At 37.9% G+C, this 13,633-nt stretch overlaps 1 protein-coding gene across 1 annotated transcript; it reads right to left on the bottom strand.

Moving 5' to 3' along the window:
- Positions 1–2,335: 2,335 nt before the first annotated feature.
- Positions 2,336–2,920, bottom strand: LOC108758950 (putative nuclease HARBI1). Its single transcript, XM_018504195.1, has one exon. The coding sequence runs from the start codon at positions 2,918–2,920 to the stop codon at positions 2,336–2,338; it is 585 nt and encodes a 194-aa protein (XP_018359697.1).
- Positions 2,921–13,633: the final 10,713 nt, after the last annotated feature.

Genomic DNA, 13,633 nt, shown 5'->3' with positions numbered 1-13,633 from the left:
TTGTTAAGATCGGAATTACGCCGAGTTGCTATTGCTTAAATCCTTTCTCCCTCCTCATACCGATCGCATAGAAATATAGCAACTAGTCAGAAGGTATCGCTACGCACATTACGATCGCTTATTTTAGGTTATAACTTTAGATTATAATTTTTTTAATGTAGTATAACGTGCCGTCAACCGTATTATCTTTTACGGTTTCTTGACACCTAATAATTTTTGTTTATTATCCTTAGTGGTCAGGTTAATTTTATGATAACAATAAAATTGAAAAGGTACGTACATTTTAATTAAATAAGACAGGACGATCAATATTAAATTTTCTGTGTATGGGCGTGTGTGTGTGTAATTATCTTTCTAAAAAAAATTATAATTAATGATTATTAAAAAGCATTACGAGGTTAAGTTATGTCAATTAAATTTTTTTTAATTTTAAATGGCCCGTATGAAAGTACAAAATAAACATTGGGAGTTATTTTTAAATTTTGCCGAACAACACCCAGAAATTCTGACTGGAAAATTTACATCTGCAAATGCTAAGCAAGCTCAACAAAACCTATGGCAAACTGTTACTGCACAATTAAATGCATTAGGATTGGGTGAAAAGACTGCAACAAAATGGAAAGAGTCTGTGATCGATTGGAAATGTAAAACTAAAAAGAAAGTCAGTGAATTGAGACTGCATATGGGAAAAACAGGAGGTGGAGGAGTTTCTACAAAAAAATTATCTGATATTGAAGAGAGATTATTATCAATAATAGGTATGACTGCTATCGAAGGAGATATTGGTTTGGAAGAAGTAGGGCTTCCAACTCATAATGAAGAACCTATAAACATATTGACAGCTGACATTGAATATGTGATTAATGCACTTCCTATAGAGTATAATGAATCAACATCCACAACAGTCACACCTATAATAGTAACATCAGCAACAGTCACATCTACAGCAACATGCACAACAGTCTCATCTATAGTAACATCAGCAACAATAACATCTACAGTAACATCTACAGTAACGTCTGCAACAGTCACACCTATTGTAACATCCGCAGTATCAATTATACCCGTAACGCCCACAACATCAAACGCAAATCCTAATAGGAAAAGAAAAAGAAATCAAACGCCTAATTTACAAATTCAAACAAATTTGTTGGAAAAATATCATGATGAAACTTCAGGAAAAATGGATGACATAGTAACTTCATTAAATCAAAATACGGAAGTCCTAGTCTCTATCAAAGATGCCATTTTAGAATCTACCAAAGAAAGTAGTCGAGCTCTGCTACAAGTTCGAGATACTTTAGTAAATATTACAAATACTTTTTGCAATGCAAATGTAACAGTTCCTACTTTGGTTCCTAAATAAGAATGAGATATATGGATAAAATGAATAGCAAGTTCGTTTTTTTTCTAAAGCGTGCAATATAGATTTATTTTTTTTTTATAAAAAATGTACAAACATTATATGTAATCATTAATATAAAAAAAGTTAAGTTTGGAAATTTAAAATATATTAAAATGTGATTACACATGTTATGAGTATAAGAAAACATGTTTGTTTTGAAAAATTAAAATATTATTATGTGTACTTATCAATATAAGAAAACAAGTTTATTTCTTTACAGTACAAAATGTATGTTATTGTATTTAACCAAAATAATAAAGATATGTAGTATTATATTGGAATTCTTAAAAAATTTACTTTATTTTTTAACTTTAAAACTAATTAAAGTATCTACGAATTACATTGTCTCTGATCCTTCTACCTTCCACTAAATTATCAAAATTTTGAGCAATTACATGTTCGTTTCTAATATTTTCAATGTTTGGTATGTTCAAGTTGTTCTCAGGTAATCTATACTGAATGCAAAGATTATGTAAAACCGCACAAGCAATTACTATCACCCCTACATAATAAGGGCTATATCGTAGTCCTCTCTCCCCTAGAATGCAACGAAATCTAGCTTTAAACATACCAATGCAACACTCTACACGACTTCTTGCAGAACAATGCCTTCTTGTGTACCGATCTTCAGGAGATCCAAGTACACTATCTAAAATTGGTGTTAGAAGCCATGGTTGTGATGGATAACCTGAATCCCCTAACAACCAAGATGAATGATTTCTTTCAAAACATCTTTTCAAGTATCTGTAAATATTGGAATTTCTCCATATATATGAATCATATGTTGCTCCTGCATATTGTACGTTGATACTAGAAATTTTTAAGTTGCTATCACAAATCTGTAAAATAATGAAGTTTAATAAAAAATTGTTTGCCATAAAATATCTACAATAAAATATTTATAGTAAAAAATATATTCATAAAAAATGTTTAAAGTAAAATATTTACAATTTGTACATTTTTCGAATGAAATCCCTTCCGGTTAACATAGTTGTGCTCTTCAACTGAAGGTGCAAGGATTCGAATATGAGTGCAGTCTATTGCTCCTATTACACCAGGGAATTGAGTGTTTTCCATAAATTGTTGTTTAACAATTTGTTTTTCTACAGCTGTTGTTGGAAATTTTATGTATTCATTCCGTAGATGAGTATATACAAGTTGCGATACTTCCTTTACACAATTGGAAACCGACAACTGGCTTATAGAAATATTGTAACTTTGTCCGATTAATCGTTGATAGCTTCCAGTAGCATACAATAAAAGTGCTGTGAATATTTTAGTTTCTGCACTTAAACTATTTGGATGTGGATTTACGTTCATGTGTGGTGCCAAATGTTCAATTAAAAAATGCACAAGTTCCTTTGACAAACGAAATGTACTAATAAAGTGTTTGTCGTCTAATTCGAATGGGATTGAATTATTTCGCATCAATCTCCTTTGGATATTAAAATCACGCAGATTTCGTTGCCTTTCAATTTCTTCCAATTCTTCTAGCATGAGGAGATTTACAGGCATCATCTAATTGATTGAAAGAAAATTATTCATTCATGTACAATAATATATAATATGTAGTAGTACTTTACCTTTATTTCTTTTCGAAATAGCCAGTACAAAATAATATAAAAAAAAAGAGTTGCCTGAAACGATAAACGTCTAACACGACGTATAATGACGATTTCTTAACCCCAAATAGCTTTTTATTATTTAAGGTTAAGACATTATCATCATATGTCGTTTCAGACGACTCTCTAACAATGTTGCCATATACTCTTGGTCGCTTTGTCCCGAACTTGGCCGAGCAAATGTCGACCATAGTATTCCGATTTAACATGCTACCGTTAAGAGTTGAAATCGACATTGTTCGGTCGCTTGCCGTAGCATTGCAACTTTTCCAGTCGATCTGGCATAATTTGGCCCCTGTAGTTGGTTGTTGTATTTCGACTTATAATTGATTTAGCCCTTCTTTTAATTATTTGGTTGTTGAGAAAATTAGCGGATGGTTGCAAGGTTAGGTTGTGACCGGATTATTGCCTCGACTTTCAAATATCTCGCGGTTTTAATAGTTTTAACAATTATTTAATAATATTAATCACCTGTAGTGACTTACTATTCGGTCGCCACTCTGTTTGTCCGCCCACAGAGAATGTTGAATGTTCTGGGGATTTTCACGTAGCTGGCCAGTAGCGGGAAAAGGCGGGTAGATGTCTTTCTTCCTTCCTTCCTTCCTTCATTCCTTCCTTTGCTTTTGTTCGTCGGCAGCTCGGCTCAGGAATTTATGTAGATGCGATGTTATGCAGCGTGTTTATAATTAATTCGACGTAGGTGTTGCGTGAAATAATTATTTGGCCAATTTTGAAACCACTTAATAAAATTTATTGATAATCTAAACAAAACAGAATAACAGGCCTTTTCACACAATTCACATTCACACGCGCTCATTCACACTACGCGAGATGATGCTTCTATCTCGCTTTCGCTAACGATCACGCGATCAGTCGTGTGGCGTCGCACTTATGGCTGATGCAATCTGATGCAATCGATTCTACGCGGTATATTATGTCGTCGCAATTTACGATTTTACGCGCTATTTCGCGTTTTCGCTTTACGCGGGATGAATCTAAACGAGATTCAATGAGAAACCGGTATAAAACTCGCGTCTTACAAGTCACGCGGTAACCCTTTCGATAAACTTCGGTTATCTCTCGAAATTCGCACTTTCGCGAACAAATAAGCCTTTGCGCGGCTTGAAATACGGTAACGGCACGATTAATCGGCACGATTACGATCGCCCTTTTGCGATAACTACGCGTTCCGCTAAATATGAGTCGCTCGCGCGTTCCGCACGTCCGTCCTGCTCGGCTGGTTCTTAACGACTGAAGTGGAAGATGGCTGCCTCCACCTCTCGAGTTTCGAGTTCGTTCGAGAACCCTGTCTGTACAAATTTTCATTCACTCTTTTGGTAACTTTTCATTCAGGCCTTTACATAGTTAAAACTAGCTTAATTAATTCGGAGATAGTCTCCTGAACATGGAATAACTCTGGACTTTCCGCTTTTTATTTATTTTACGCGGATAATTAAACTTCGGGATTAGACAAATTCGGCGACTTGTCCAGAATTGGACAATAATTCTAATAGCTGAAAATAATGTTAAAATAATTCCAAAAGACTCTAAATAATTCGCTTTTAGCGAAATAATTGGCCTAGTTACCGAATTAATACAATAACGATGTGTAATTGACGAAATATCAAGATGCGAGTATGAATACACCTTAAATAATTAGTAGGTGCTGTAAATAACTTTAAATAATTCTGAAATGACTTATTGTGTGTAAATTATTCTAAAATAATTGCTGGAATGCGTTTCCAGACTGATAAGCGTGAAACTACTCGCATGTCAAGCTTTTGGTCCTTTATGCTGGATTCGCATATCTTTATGATTTTTAATATAACTGGAACATTTTGTGTATCTTCTTTGGATAATTCAATCGGACTCTAAATAATTAGTAAATAATGTTTCTGAATTAATTGTCTGGTTTTTGAGCTTGTTATACATATGTAGTTGGAATAATTTGGAATTGTCTGTCTTTGTCACTCTAATGGTAAGTACTATGTTTTCTCTTTCTATCTTATGGTATCTGTTCCAATTATCTTAAGTACTTGAAATAATTCTAAATAAAGTTAAATAATTCGGGTTACTGCCCGTGTTGCAAAATAATTGTAATAATTAGGTTTTATTAACCTTTAACTGAAATAATTGCCTTTTGGCGTATGTTAATAATTCTTTTCCTTTTCAGGGTCTCTAAGTCAATCTCGGCGTAAGTTGTAGGTATGTACTAGTTCGTATTATTATTTCTATTGCTAAATTTGCGTGTTATATATGTTTATATTATTAATTTTTTTAGGTTAACAAACCGGATTGGGTTGGATCGCCTTCATTGTTTTTTCCTTAGGATATTCAGGTAGGGCGCCGAGTGGCTCGTCGCTCAGTGCGATTGACTCGTGATTTGTGGATCCGGGTTCGATCCCATCTGCGCCTCATATACGCGATTTTTCGCGTTCGCCGTTCGGATTCGGCGTTGAACTAAGTTGTAGGTCCTTTCGAGTGAGATAAACACTCTAATAAGGAGTACACCCACAAAAGCCTTTATGGTGGAGGACATTCCACGGGGGGCGGTGATTAGGATAGGCGGGACGGTGGTCCCGATCGGTTCCACCGTGAGGTACCTGGGCTTAACCCTGGACTCGCGGTAGACCTTCCGGGACCACTTCAACGCGCTGGTACCGAAGGCGTGGGAGATGGCGACATCCCTCGCCAGGCTGATGGCCAACGTGGGGGGCCCCGGGGAACGTAGGAGAAAAACCTACGCCGCGATCGTAATGTCGGTTGTCCTCTATGGCGCGCCAATATGGGCGCAGACGGCGGCCGAAAACCGAGTCATACAGAGAACGGTACGGAGGCTACAGCGTCACCTGGCGATTAGGGTAATCAGGGGGTATCGTACCGTCTCGGGCGAGGCTGCGGCCATTTTGGCCGGAATGGTCCCCTTCGACCTGGCGGCTAACCGCCTTAGACGGTCATACATCAGGAGACGGGACATCATCGCCCGGGACGGCGCGATATCCCCTGGTGCGAGCGCAACTCTGCTGGAGTTGGAGCGCCGCAGATCGATCGGTCGATGGGCCGAGCGCATAGAGGAGCTGTCTCCGAGTGGCCCGGGCGCAGGGGTGCGCGAGGCCATGGGCGGCGATCTGGAGGCGTGGGTGGGAAGGGCTCATGGGGCCCTCACCTACCGCATGACCCAGATACTGACGGGGCATGGGGTGTTCAACGCCTATCTATATAAGATAGGGCGTATGGGCACCCCAATATGCATTTTTTGCCGCGCGGCCCACGACACGGCCGGTCATACCCTCTTGTTCTGCCCGGCTTGGGCGGAGCAGAGGGGTGACTTATTGGAAATAATAGGGGTCGACAGAACGGTCAGGGCGGTGGTGAGGGCCATCGTGCGCTCGCCTGAAGCGTGGGCCGTCTTCGCCTCGTTGTGCGAGGGAATTATGAGACGTAAGGAGGAGGAGGAGCGCGACCGAGAGCGCGAGCAGGCCGCCCGAGAGCGGGCTGCTCGAGAGCAGGCGGGAGCACCGGCTCCTCAAACGGGTAAGCTCCGAGGATCAAATGTGGGAGGAGCTCGCGGAAGATGTACATAAATAAGTGTAAATAGTAGCTATAAGCTCTAATGATCATATGTGGGAGGAGCAAGCGGAATATATAAATTGTAATATATATTTAGGATAATATTAGGATTAGGATTAGGACCTAGGTTAACTGATGGTAGGCATCAGAGAGCGGAGAACCCGCACCAAGAGGCAGGAAGCCGAACAGGCTTTAACGCTGGGGGGCAGTCCGAGGTTATGCTGGAATGCGGTTCCGGACTGTCCCCCATGAGGCTAGGGCGGTAGTGCGCTTTAGGGGGAGTTTTTAGTCGGTAGGCGGCCCTCTCGGTGCGTCCCTGGAATACCTTGTACTCCAGGGTTCACGAGAGGGTTGAGTCCGGCACTCTCGACGGTACGGGCCGTCGAGGGTCTTCCCCTTGCCGATGGGTGTCCCGAAAGGGTCCCCCTCGACAAGGGGTTCAAGAAGATTTTCTCCTCCTACGTAAAACAAAAAAAAAAAAGGATATTCAGGTAGGTTAAAAAAGTATCTTAATAATTAATTATGATATATATAAAACTTTTATTGTATGTGTGTGTGTATGAAAGATAATAATTGATATGTCTTTGTAGACGTTTAGATAATAAGATAATATTAAAATATAAATGACGTTTGTCGAATGAAGTCCACCGTGTGTACGTTTTACCTTTTATAATAAAATATGATAATAATAATAATGATAACATAAAATAATTCTTCGCGACATTTCTTTGCTTTAATAAAATAATTAATTAATCTCCGCACTTCGTTTCGTCTCGGTTTGCGGGTTATTTGCTACTTTTCCAAGGTCGTATGCTGTCCCTCGGTTTCATCCATGTCATCTGTGGTGGCTTCCTTGGTAATTGTGTGGGGTAGTTTCCCGTCGGCTGGGGTGTTTGCTTGGCCCATCTGTGTTTGTTATGTATCCACCTATAATTAATTTCGCCCTTGCTCTTATTATTTGGCGATTTGAAAAAATTAGCGGACGGTTGCAAGGTTAGGTTGTAACCGAACTTATGCCTTGACTTTGTAAAATCTTATGCTTTTGAATATTTAAATAATTATTTCTTAATTAAGGTCACCTGTAGTGATTTACCTTTTGGTCGCCACTCTGTTTATCCACCTACAGAGAAGGAAGTTTCCTTGGCTGTCCCAAGGTATCGGCCCTTATCGTCCTGGAAGTCCCTGATTGGTTGTCTTCCTTCCGTCCTTCATTCGGATTGGCCGTTCAGCAGAGATGATGGTGTCGTCGGTTGATGTCCCGTTGAGTCGCGGTGAGAACTTATAATTAATTCGAGGAGAGGTAATTCTCGCAAATAAATCGAGATCGGCACTTTGGTGTAACACTATTATAAAATTTATTGAAACACAACACCAATAATTAATTAACAGGCCTTTACATTCACTCTTTCATTCATTCGCGTAATTTCTCTTAATTCGACACTCTCTCGCTTTCTCTCTCTCTATTGCGTTGTCGCGTCGCGTCGCACTCACGACTTGATGTCGGGTTTTTTAAGATGGCCGCTCTATGGTATGGTTGTGACCAGACTAATGCCTCAATATTTAATAATCCGTGTATTCGTAATTAATTTATTAATTCATATAATTAAAATCACTTAAAGTGACTTACTTTGGTCGCCACTCTGACCTGACAACAGAGAAGGATAGAGCCTATGAAAATTTCCTTTGTGCTGGCCTTGAACGGGAAAAGGTAAGAGAATCGTCTGTCCTTCCTTCCTTCGCTTCTATTGGTCGACAGCTTGGCTCAGGATTCGTCGAAATTACGACGTCGTGGGTAGCGCGGAATTATTTAATTAATGTAGGTAGTGTGGAATTAATTAATTGGCCTCGTAATAAACACTCGATAAAATTTATTAATGAAATGAAACAAAATAATTAACGGGCCTCTCTCACACTTATTTCATTCACACGCGCTCACTCACCACGCGAGACTATATTTCTATCTCGCTTCTACGTATTATCACGCGATCAGTCGCGTCGTGTCGCACCTATGGTTGATGCAATCTGTTGCTATGTGAACTACGCGGTATCTATTTTCGTCGCGATTTACGTTATTTACGCTTCTACACGCGTCTTCGCTTCTTGCGGAAAGAATCTTGATGAGATTCGTCGAGAAACCGGTATAAAACTCGCGTCTTACGTGTCGCGCGGTATCACCTTTGTGAAACTTCGGTTATTTCTCGAAATTCGCGTTTTCGCGATCTAATTAGCCTTTGCACGGCTTCAATTAAGGTAACGCTTCACGTTCGTCACGACTACGGTCGCTATTTATGCGAAACTACGCGTTCCTTTGTCCTCGAGTCGCACGCGGTCTTCCGTACGTCCGTACTGTTCGGCTTGGTAACTGCGACTGACTGGCAAGATGGCTGACTCGCCAGCCAAGATGGCCAGAAAGAAACGGTGCGTTCCGTTTCCCCTGGTAGGTTCGGTGTTCCCGAATTTAGTAAATTTATAGTAACTCATCCAAAATGCCCTTACAAGGTTATAAATAATTAGAATAATTAGGAATTAACTTCCTGAACATAAAATCTTAATGGACTTTCGCTTTTTAACAATTATTTATGCGAATAATTAAACATTGAAGTTGATTTCGGCAACCAATCAGGTGTTAGGAAATAATTCTTATGTCGTTAAATAATTCTCAAATAATTCATGATGACTCTAAATAATTAGTCTTTTATCAAATAATTAATCTTTTTGCCGAAATAATTCAAATAAATGTGGAATTAACAAAATCTTTATATGCGAGTGTGGTTACACCTTAAATAATTCCTTGGTGTTGTGAATAGTGCTTAAATGCATCTAAATAATTCCAAATGTTTATAATTAATTAATAAATGGCTAGTTTTGCCTAGAATAATTACAAAATACTATGTATATGATATATTGACTGAAATAATCTCGCATATGAAGGTTTAGGTCCTCTATGATGCTTTGTGCGCACCTTAATGCTATCTTGCTTTAACTGGAACTTCTTTTAGGAAATATTTTAAATAATTAATTTTGACTCTAAATAATTCTGTCTGACTGTAAGTAATTCCGAAACAATATGGAATAATTAGTTAAGTGGTTTTTAAACCAGGTTTTTTGAGTTTTTAATAATTTTGATGATCTGTCCTTGTCACTCTACTGTAATACTTATGTCTTCTCTTTCTAACTCATGAGATGTGTTCCAATTAATTCAGGACTTGTAAAATAATTCTAAAATAAGTAAAATAATTCGGCTAACATGCCATTGTGTCAAAATAATTAGAATAACGTGGTTTACAAACATTTTTCGTATGTAATCGCTCTCCGGCGTATGTTAATAATGCTTTTCCTTTTCAGGGTCTCCAAATCCATCTCAGCGTACTTTTATGGGTAAGTATATCGGTAAGTATCTTTTATATCTTTAGTTTTACATGCTCTTTCATTCTAACTTGTCTATTTATTTATTTTTTAGGTTATCGCACTGGATTGGATTGGATCGCCTATCGGTACTTGTGTTCTATGGGATTTTTAGGTAGGTTGAAATGCTTTATTGTTATAATGTTTTTAAATGTAGAAAAGTATAAAATATTTATTCATAGTGTAACGAGTACAATCTTTATATAAAATGAGTATTTGGTCTGTAATAAAATTGTCATCATTGGACATAGAACTAATTAAATAATATCAAATAATTAAATAAAATTGCTTTTCGGTTAATCCACCGTGTGTACGATTTTCAATCGTTTTAAAATAATGTAATGTAATGACATATAATCTTAATAGGCTTTTAATAAATAATGGGTTAACATGTTTTCTAATAATTCTGGTGGATTGTCGGGGTCTTCATCTCCATGTTGTTGTTCTGCCCCTCGGGTTGTTTGTTTCCATTGGTTTCCATTGGTCTCCTCGCCTGTTGTTGCTGTGTAGATTTTTCTGGCGGCTACTGTGGTCGTTTGTCCCATTGTTTATTGTGTGTCGACCTATAATTAATTCAGCCTCTCTTTTAATTATCTGGCTGTTGAGAAAATTAGCGGACGGTTGCATGGTGCAATGTTGCATCATCCACTACGCACAACGTCTTTCGAGGTTAATTCCTCGCTTAATTCGCGTTTACCGTACGCGTTGGTTTCACGGGATACGTGCTGTACACGTTTTAAATCGATTTGCGACGTATTTTCGTCGATTTCCGTAACTTTACGGTTATACCGGATTTATTTCCGTAATTCGCGTTTTTTCGCACTAATTCGCGTTTCGCGTTAATATATCTGCGTTCGGACTCGATGCGGTATGTCGAGAATACCGGGTTTGCACCGATTTCACCGTATTACGCAATAATGTGAGCCGCGTTCGTTAAGACGTCCGTCCCGTTCGGCTGCCTGTTCGTGACTGACTTCTAAGATGGCTGTCGCCACTGCCAAGATGGCCAAGGAGAAACGGTGTGTTCTAGTTTCCCCAGTTAGTTCGGTGTTCCCGAATCTAGTCTATTTCTGGTAATATCATTCATACGGCCTTTGGGAGTTTATAATACGTTAAATAATTTGGAGAAAGTCTCCTGAACACAAAATAATTGTGGACTTTCCGCTTTTATACATTTTTACGCGGATAACTAAATTTTGTTTTTGGACAAACTCAGCAACTTGTCCAGGATTGGACAATAATTCTAAGAACTCTAAATATTGATTAAATAATACGAAATGACTTTGAATAATTTACTTTTAATATATTAATTGGCCTAGTTGCTGAATAAATTCAATTACAATATCTAATTAATAAAATGTTGATATGCGAGTATATGTATATCTTAAATAACTCGTATGTGTTGGATCAACTGTAAATAATTTAGAAATGGCTAGTTTCGCCTCAGATAATTCAGGAATAATTCCTGGAAGTGATTTTAATACTTTTAATTGCAAAATAACTCGCATATGAAAATTTTAGTCCTTTATGAAACTTTAATATAACTTAACGCTATCTAACTTACTTGGAACAAACTTTTTTCTAACTGTTGATATTAGTTAATCTGGATTGTCAGTAATGAGTAGGTGATATAATAATTGCTTTAATGAATTTCTAACCAAGTTTAATGTTTCTGGTATATGTCTGTCTTTGTCTTTCAAACGAGAAAATTGTGCTGTCTGCTTTTATCTTATGTTCTTTGTTCCAAATACTTTAAACGCTTGAAATAAATTGATATAACGCAAAATAATTAGGCTTACATGCCCTGGTAATAAAATAATAGTTTTAAACTTAATAATTTGAATCTTTCGCTAATTAATAGCTTCTTACCTTCTATGTCTTAGTTATAATTGCATTTTTTGTTTCAGGGTTACCCAACATTCTCAGCAACTTTATTCTTGGTAAGTATGTTTATTTTCGTCTTGTTATCTTTTTTGGTATTTAATTTAATTCATGGTATTTTAGTATTGTTTATTTTAATTGGTTATTTTCCTTTTTAGGTTACTTTGCTGGAATGATTGTGGATCGCCTTGTTTAGGAGGATTAGGTGGGTTGAGTAGTTATATTCATTTATGCATGTTCCTTTTACCTCTTTTTAGTTTTTTCTTATACTCTTATTATTTATTAAAATATAAAATATGAAATCTCAGTTAAACTTATATGAATAATTAATTAGTAACGTTAATATGTATCTTGTGATAAAATAATTGTTTTTCTTCGTCTACCTTGCATTCGACATGACCTTGTACAAATAAACTTAACATGTGAATAAAATAATAAAGAAATAATTAAATTGTGAATCTCCTGGTCCTGTCGTCTTATTTCAGTGAGGGTTTTTCTCCTGTGTCGGGTTGTATCGCCGGCTGTTGTGAGTCCTCCGGGAACTGTTTCCTTTCAGCCAATGTTATCCTGGGCGTTTTATTCTGCAAGGTTATTAATTTTTATGCTTTATAGCGGCATTATGTGGAAAAATGAATTCGGTTGCAAGGTTGTGACCGGGTTAATGCCTTGACTTTAAATTTATTGATGCCTGAATTGTTTAATTAATTAATTAATATTGTTCATCACCTGAGGTGACTTTCCGACCGGACTAATGCCTCGACTTTAAATAAATCCGTGTATTAAGACTTTAATTAAGTATTTCATATTATTTATCACTCGTAGTGACTTACTTTTGGTCGCCACTCTGTTTAACCTGTCAACAGAGAAGGATTGCTGGGTCCTCATTTATCCCAATTAATTCGGCCTCAATGGTACGGATAGCGCTGATTGGTCGGCTTGCTTCCGTCCTTCAATCGTATTGGCCGCTCGATGGAGATGTCCATGTCGTCGGATGATGTTCCGTTGTATTGCGGTGATGTCTTATAATTAATGGTAGGAATGGTATTTGTCGTAAGTCAACACGAAAGGCACTTTGGTGTAACACTGATATATATTTAAGAAACTAAACACCATCAATTAATTTATAATAGGCCTTCATTCATTCATTCCACTCACACGCTTTATTTCGAATAAATCGACACGCTCGCTCTCACTTCCTCTTACTACGGTGCGTTGTCGCGTCGCGTTGCACTAACAACGTAATGGCGGATGACCAAGATGGCCGCCCTAAGTGATTGCGCAATGTTGCGTCACCTACTGCGTACAACGTCTTTTAGAGGTTATATCCTCGTTTAATTCCCGTAATTACGACGCGCGGCGTTTACGGGATACGTGCTAACGACGTTTTATAATTAATTACGGCTCTATTTGGACGATTCCCGTACTTTTACTTTCACTTCGGAAATTATTCCGTAATTCGCGATTTTCCTCGCTAATTCGCGATTCGCGTAACTATAACTTCGGTAACGCTATTCCCCGACACGATAACAATCGGTTTTTTGCGGTAAATTCGCGTTCCGGTAACTTTGAGTCGGACTGTCGCGATACACGTCCGTCACGTTTGGTAGTTCGGTAACGACTGCTTTTCAAGATGGCTGTCGCCACTGCCAAGATGGCCAGGAAGAAACGGTGCGTTCTGTTTCCCCCGGTCTGCTCGGTGTTCCCTAATCTGGTTATTATATAGTAATTCATTCATACGGCCCTTCTGAGG

The sequence above is a fragment of the Trachymyrmex cornetzi genome, unplaced genomic scaffold (genome assembly GCF_001594075.2).
Source record: "Trachymyrmex cornetzi isolate Tcor2-1 unplaced genomic scaffold, Tcor1.1 scaffold1604, whole genome shotgun sequence".
Lineage (NCBI taxonomy): Eukaryota > Metazoa > Arthropoda > Insecta > Hymenoptera > Formicidae > Trachymyrmex > Trachymyrmex cornetzi.
This window is presented reverse-complemented; position numbering and strand designations above follow the sequence as displayed.

Coding starts and splice junctions, on each gene's coding strand:
- LOC108758950 (XM_018504195.1), bottom strand. CDS start 2,920: ATGCCTGTAAATCTCCTCATGCTAGAAGAATTGGAAGAAATTGAAAGG.